Source organism: Arachis hypogaea, chromosome 9 (genome assembly GCF_003086295.3).
Source record: "Arachis hypogaea cultivar Tifrunner chromosome 9, arahy.Tifrunner.gnm2.J5K5, whole genome shotgun sequence".
Lineage (NCBI taxonomy): Eukaryota > Viridiplantae > Streptophyta > Magnoliopsida > Fabales > Fabaceae > Arachis > Arachis hypogaea.
Window position 1 is genome coordinate 2,993,577 of NC_092044.1, and position 7,851 is coordinate 3,001,427.

The 7,851-nt window shown below is 29.9% G+C and overlaps 1 protein-coding gene across 1 annotated transcript; it reads right to left on the reverse strand.

Annotated features, from left to right (window-relative positions):
* Positions 1–998: 998 nt before the first annotated feature.
* On the reverse strand, positions 999–4,401 carry LOC112709925 (CASP-like protein 3A1). Its single transcript, XM_025761924.3, has 3 exons — positions 3,701–4,401; positions 1,944–2,079; positions 999–1,391 (listed from the first exon to the last, which is right to left on the reverse strand). Exons 1-3 carry the CDS (start codon positions 3,958–3,960, stop codon positions 1,170–1,172), a joined length of 618 nt encoding a protein of 205 aa, XP_025617709.1. The 5' UTR covers positions 3,961–4,401; the 3' UTR covers positions 999–1,169.
* Positions 4,402–7,851: the final 3,450 nt, after the last annotated feature.

The following is a 7,851-nucleotide window of genomic DNA, read 5'->3' on the forward strand; positions in this document are numbered from 1 at the left end:
GTTAATTTAGAAAGTACGCACTCAATCCTAAACAAAATAAAAAACTCAATAAATACATATTTTAATTCTAATTAGAGCTCTATTTTTTTTAATTACCTTGTTTATATATTCAAAGATACAAAAATCAAGCCTAAAATAAAAAATTAAAATGGTTAAATAAAATAAAAAAATAAAAAAATTCATCTTTTCAAAGAGATGTATATATAAATTAATAAAAAATAATGAATATCCTAACAACAAAACATATAAAGAAAACAGAAGAAAACGAACAAAGTGTGACAAAAAAAAACGAGTAGGAGAAATTTGAACCTCTCAAATCCAAAAATATCATATTTTACTTTAAAAATGTTTTCAAAAGTTAAGATGAAAAACATGAAAATATCATTTTTAACTTTATTCTATTTTTTAAAAATATTTTTATTAAAATATTTAATAAATTATATTTTCATGTCTTATTTTTATTTTTATCGAAAGTGAAAACGAAAACGCTTGAACCAATGAGCCCGAACGTACGTGCAAGGCAAATAACAAATTCTTTTAATAAAATAGAATTTGTTTCTTGGAGCTTGTTGGGCTCGAGCCTGTAGACCTTTAAGAACTTTTGAAAGGCCTATTTCCCAATGATTCTATCATTTTTGCGGAAGCAAAAGAGGAAGAGTTGTTCCAAATTGTCACTATCCTAACCGAGTATATTGAGGCTTCTAGACAAACCATAAATATTAATAAATCATTGAGAAGAGAGTAAAAGAGATACTGGAGATGAAAGTGATCTCTGAATAAAGCTCTAACATAGATTGAAGAGAGGGTGTTAAACAAATTAGAGAGTTGGAAGGAGAAATTTATTCAATGTTATTTGAGTTAAGATTCTTAAATCTATATATTATCCTAATTGTAATTTTTGGAAAGCAAAGACAAAGAAGGATGTTCAATTTCACGTGATTATGCATGTAAAGGTATCACTTAAAACTAAGATTAAAGTGCTCAAATTGCAACAGATATGTAAAATGCAATTAAACCTTAACTTGTACTTAGTATTCTTAGTCAGGTAGAAGATTGAACATAACAAACATAATACTCCCATATAATACATTCACATAAGGCCCATATATATTTTCATATGATTTTGTTATATAAGTATATATATAATTGGTTATATATTGAAGTAAAACTCATGAAGAGTGTTGGGAGAGCCAAATTACATCTTGGACAGCAGAAATAGCCAGCAAGAAACAGCTGGTGAAAGTGAAGGCTATTGAGATGGCAACATGGTCACAGAACTTGTGCAATGGCTTGCAGAAATTCGGCAGCGCCGTGTGCCGGATTCCGGTTCGGTTCAGGTTGGTCACCCCAGATGCAGCAGATCCAGCACTCATCAATGCATAAGCAAATGCCTAAACAAATTTCCACCAAAATGCATTAAAGTAAGTTAATGTTACTTATTTTTATTATTTAAAGAATTTAATTTTAATACTTTGAAAATGTCAATTACATCTATTTTTTAGATGACCGTTCCTATGAATAATATAAAAAAATCATTATTCTTGCTGAAGTCGTATTATATAACTAATAGTGCATCAAAATTAAATTCTTATTCAAATGTATGTCATTCTATTATCTTATTAGTGTAGGATTCTTCAAGTTCATCCAAATTAGGTGAGTTTTAGGGTTTTAGCACAAGCTAGAGCTTAGGAACAAATGTGATGTGAGTATGTTAGAGTCACTAAAATTGTATTCAATATAACAAGTTTAATTTTGATTCAATGAGACATGCAATCACATATGTTCTTTTGAATGACCATTCACGTAGTGGTCAATGTAAAAAATAATTATTTTTATTGATGTGACATTACGTAATTAGATAAACGTGTAAAATTACCTTACAGAATGCGTCAAAATTAAATTCTCAATATAATTTAGAGAGAATCATAAAATTTAAAGGGTACCTGGTCCCCAGCAAAAATAAGCCATGCATAGTTTCTTGAGGGAATGACAGAGGAATTCCTAACAAATCTTGATGTTCCAATCAGTAGTTGTAGCAATGAGTGAGCAGCAACAGCAGCTGAAACCCCAACAAGATATCTGCCCCACCCAGCACAAATTCAGAGAAGAAAAAAGGTTTTTAATTTAAATTAATGAACCACAAAGGTTTAGATCATTCAATACTGGTTACTTTAGAGTTTATTTATTTCTAGCTACGATGGACGGACACTAACATGGACAAGGAACACAACACGATAGGGGACATGCCGACACGCAAATTTTAAAATCTTACATAACATGAAAACACGTATAAACATAAAATATAAATGATTTTTTAGATATATCGTAATGATATTTTGATATTTCATTGATATTAAAATATAAATTAAATTTTTTAATTATTTTTAATGTCTTATTTAATTATATCAAGTATTTAAAATATTTTGTTGTTTTAACAAATAATACTATATACTATATCTAAATTTATTTTAAGAATATATGTTAAGAATAAGACTAGACACGTTGACATGTGATGATATTTAGGTGTGTCCAAGCGTGTCTGGAGAAGAAATTTTTATTTTTTATTAAGACACGGTTAGACACAACAGACACGCGTGTCGGACAAATATCGATGAATGTCGTGTCCGAAATGTGTCTGACACGCAGACACGATAACTTAACGAAATGTCCGTGCTTCTTAGATTTCTAGTATATTAATAAGTAATTCACCTTTTTATAAATTAAATGTCTGTAATAATAACAAATGTGCTAGCTAGTATGTAATTATTCAAACTATATATTGTACTTTCAATTTTCAGATGCAGAATAATTAGCAAACTATCAAATTAGCCCTTAAAAAATCAGTGTGACAATTTGGAACTAAATATGTATAATCAATGTTTATCAAACACTATAATCTTTGAAACACCAATTTAATAATTATTTGTCCAATTAAAGTCAAAACATGTGTACCGACATCATGGAATCAATAAAGATCACACTTTAAACAATAGTTAATTAAGAACTAACTGGTTAAGTAGACAAATTAAGGGTATGCGGAAAACTCAACAATTTGATGAATTGAAAAGACAAAATGGGTAGTAAATAGTAATAGAGGCAAAAGGGACAAACAAACACAAATAATAATAATTAGTGTTAGAGAAAGGGAAAAGAAGATATAAAAAAGAGAAATTCGAATTCACGGGTGCATGAGACTGTTCATTCAAATACTATGATGACATGACAAACCAACCCCCTCCCAGGCCCCCACTTTTTTATGGTCAATTTTGTCCTCATCCCTCGGTTATTAAAAAAACTGTCCAAGGACATTGCTGGCAAAATAAACTAATAATAATAATAATAATAATAATAATATACAAAAAGAACATTAAAAGAGAGGAAAAAAAAAACATAACCTCTCATGTATTCATGAAGTTGTGGTTGGCTGCCAAGAAAATGCAGCAGACCCAAAAAAAAAGGGGAAAAGAGAGTGAGAAAGCAACACTCAGAATTAAACAAGATCTTTTCCTATGTTTGCTTCACTATCTTTTAAGTTACTAAGTTTTAGATAGTTCATGATCTCCATTCACAAAATAAAAATAATATCTTTAGACAGAAAAATAATATTTTTAATAAAATAAAAGTGAAAAAAGCAACCCAAAAGAGAGAAGCAGAGGAATGATGATGAAGCAATATAAGATCAAAGAAGAAGAATGGTTACTCGTATGATTGAGAGAAGGACCACTTTGAATTAATGGGGAAGCTGAAGCCATAGATGGAGACATTTGTAGCTTGTTTTGCAGTAACCATGAGAGACACTGCAACAATGGAAGAAGCCATGCACATCAACCTCAGACACAGCTCCACCGCCTCCTTCCTCCGCCGCTGCCGTGCTCCGACAGGGGCTCCGCTCATTCTTCCGCTGCTCTCCAAAGCTGCCACCTTTGATTCCTCTCCTCGTATCCTCTCTTCACTCACCATGGAAAACACTCTGTTTTTCTTTTTTCCTCTGTTTCCTCTGTTTTCTCTTTTTTTCTTTTTTTAAAAAAAAAGAGAGAAAAACTAAAAGAAGTGTTTTTTTTCTTTCTTTTTTCTTGTTTATTTGTTTAATTTTTTTACTGAGACTGTTGAATGAAACTATGAAAGTGTGTGGTTGTGTTGGTGGGGTTGTGAGAATGAATGAGTTATTGGTGTTTTAAAGGGGGAAGAGGGTGGGATTTGTGTGTGACATGGGAATTAATATTTAAACTCACTTTTCTTGGTTTATATTTTTGTTATTCATCTTTTGTATTAACTTTTTTATGAGCCTTAAAAAAAAAACTGATGGTTAAGATCTATTTATATTTGAAAATAAATAGATAATGGGTCTAAGTGTCTAATCTAACTATTGTTATTTGGGGAACTTTCACATTTCATTTTTCCTCTATGGTGACTAGTCCCTATGGCTTGTCCATATGTACCCTAAATAGGTCATGGACTAATTAATTATACTTGTTATTCATTTTTGTTAGACGAGTTTAATTTTCACGCATTGTCAATGTGTAAAAATGATTTTATATATGTATTTAATTATGAAATATTATATCATAAAAAATAATTATTATTTTTATTGATTACGTAAATAGTAATTTAAAATAACGAATGTAATTGTACGACTGTATAAAATATTTTATACTATCAGTGTATTAAAATTAAACTATTTGTTAAATATTTTGTGTTTTTGAAATTATATTTTTATTTATTATTTTTATATAACATAATAAATATATAAAATTATAATTCAATAGGTAAAGAATTTATAAAATGCATAACTTAAAATGATTATGTCCAATTTTTCACAATACTCATTTTAGAATTATTTTTCATAAAACTGTACAAGAAGAGATTAGATATAAAAGAAAAAAAAATGTGATGAGATAAACCAAAAATCAAATCTAACATTCTAATCCTCTTCATGTATAAATAGAAGTAAAGATAATGATCATTATGAATATTTTTATTCTTTTCAGAAAAAAAACCAGGGATTTTACCACTATTTAAAACATGACACTTTGTTTCTTATGTTTGCATTTAAAGCGTTTATTGTTTTTTATCTCAAGAGGGTTCACACTTCACAGTGAAGACTTAAGAGAACCTTACGTATGCTTTGAATGGAGCTATGTGAATTGTGAAGAGAACGAGTGAAACTCTAAGACTCTAATAACTCCAATGCATACATCATCCTTTCTATTTTACTCAAACAACAATTTTGGACTATATAAACAAATGCCTATGATGTCACAACTCACAAGAAAATCAATGGGATTGCGTTTTCGTTTCAAAGTGCTAAACATCAAAGAGATTAATTTGGTCATCACATAGTCGGTCTATGAAATATAAAAAAAATTTTAAGTGTACTGAAAATATTGATGTTTCAGTTATTTTAACTGTTAATTTTAATTAATATATATTATATATATTTTTTATAATTTAAATCAACAGTTAAAACAATTAGAACATCGACATTTTTGATATACTTAAAACTCTTCCTAAAATATATGAATCTCGTTATTGCACACTCCAAGAACAATAATATACATAAATTTCATCTAGAAAAAGAGGAAAATACAACTAATATTTGTGGGTATTCTATATATTATCATTTGGATTGGATATTTTATACGAATAAAAAATATTATATATATACTAAAATTAATTATTATATATTTATAGATAAATACACGTATAATTTAATTTATTTTTAATATATATATTTTTATTTTAATGTATATTTTATTTTAATATTTTATTTTAACATGCATGATTGTATGTAAAAATATTTTGATTGAGACATTTATTTTTCAATGGATCGGAGTTGGAATTGGAAAGCATTCATCCCCACCCGCCTAAATATAAAAATTAATTTAAAATTTTCAGAAGTGAAAAAATTACAATGCAAATTTTTATTATTTATAACACTATTTTCATTAAAAAATTCATTCCGATTCCTATTTAGGATTTATCTGTCATAAAAAAATAACTCAACATCAGCTTTTGCGTCATAAACAGTAAATAGAAACTCAAAACATCTCTCTTTTTCATTAGGAGGAACTAACTTTAGTCTCAATTGTGGCCCCACTTAATTAATTAATTAAAATACTTAAAATAAATGTAATTAATTTTTTTCAATAATATAATTTAAATTTATAAATTTAAAAATAATTTACTATTAAAAGATATTAATATTAAATAAATTCACATATAACAATAATACATAATATATAATTCAGGATTACACTAATTTGTAAAATTACTTAATACAAAGAAAAACATAATTAAACTCTATAGTTGAAGACAAACATTGTGAAATTGCCATATATGTTCAATCAAGTCCTCTTTCAATTATCTATGGTGCTGCCTATTTCAAAGTTGGGCATTTCTTTGGAGAAATAATTGATGATATGGTGTAAAATCTTCTTCTCCCAGCTGAGGTTGTGATAAGCCATTTTCGACATCATCATACTCTAAGCCTTGAGCAAAATTTCCTGCATAAGTGTCTCTTTCATCCTCAACAATCATATTATGCAATATAATACAAGCTGTCATTATGTTGGCAAGTTTCTTTTTTTCCCAAAAGCGAGTTGGACCATGTATAATTGCAAAGCGTGCTTGCAACACTTCGAATGCTCGCTCCACATCTTTTCTTTGCCCTTTTTGGTATTGTGTAAATAACTTGCGTTTCTCTCCTTGTGGCTTTGAGATTGATTTGACAAATGTGGCCCATTCAGGATAAATACCGTCTGCTAAATAATATCCATAGTATAATTGTTACCATTAATAGTATAATTTACCTCCAGAGCACGGTCATTTAGAATATTATCGAACACTGGAGAACGATCTAACACGTTGATATCGTTATTTGAACCAAAAATTCCAAAGAACGCATGCCATATCCAAAGGTCTGAAAATGCTACAACCTCAAGTACTATGGTTGCAACCCCACGATAACCACTCATGTACATACCTTTCCACGCCTTTGGACAATTTTTTCATTGCCAATGCATGCGGTCAATGCTACCCAACATGTCAGAAAAGCCACGACCCTCCGCCATTTGTAACAGGTGTCGAACGTCATTTGGATTTGATTTTCGCAAGTATTTATCATCGAACACCGAAATGACACCTTCAACAAATTTTTTCAATCATTCAATTGTAGTGCTCTCGCCTATGCGCACATAATCATCAACAGCATCAGCTGCTACGCCATATGCTAACATCCGTATCGCAGCGGTACATTTTTGGAGTGGTGACAAGCCTCTTCTTTCAGTTGCATCAACTCTTTGTTAGAAATACGGATAGACGTTTGAGAGAACGTTTACTATCTGAAGGAACACATGTCTTCTCATTCGAAATTTCCGTCAGAAAATGTCAGCATTATACACCGGTTCATCTGCAAAGTAATCTTTCAAAAGGTGGTCATGTCCTGCTTCTCGATCTCTGTTGATACACCGAAGCATGTTTCAATGCCTCTCAAAAGTGAATTTTTTTACCATAATTTGTGGAATAAAGTTTATAGGCCAACTCCTTTATATCATCCGCATTTGAACCACTCCTTATGTTTCGACTAGCTTGATCGTAGCAACCAGCAAATTGTGTAACAGTCTTGTTGATCTTATACTATCGTTTCTTACATGAAACAACCCCCTTGTCATGTCGGAGCAAAATTTTACACAGTAGCTATGAATTTGACTCCAAAATATTCTCCCTTTTGATCAGTACCAACTATAGGGTCAGTTGAAACATTTAACCATGCATTGATCAGCATCTCATCCTCTTTCCAATGCTAGTGTTGAATACTATCTTGCCTCCGATCTTCAATATCATCATCATTGA

Bases quoted from the DNA above. Each gene is read 5' to 3' on its own strand.
- LOC112709925 (XM_025761924.3), bottom strand. From the start codon at position 3,960: ATGGTGAGTGAAGAGAGGATACGAGGAGAGGAATCAAAGGTGGCAGCT. The intron at 2,080-3,700 runs GTAACCATTCTT...TGGGTGGGGCAG, and splicing joins TCCTTCTCTCAATCATACGA to ATATCTTGTTGGGGTTTCAG. The intron at 1,392-1,943 runs GTACCCTTTAAA...AAATTTGTTTAG, and splicing joins TTATTTTTGCTGGGGACCAG to GCATTTGCTTATGCATTGAT.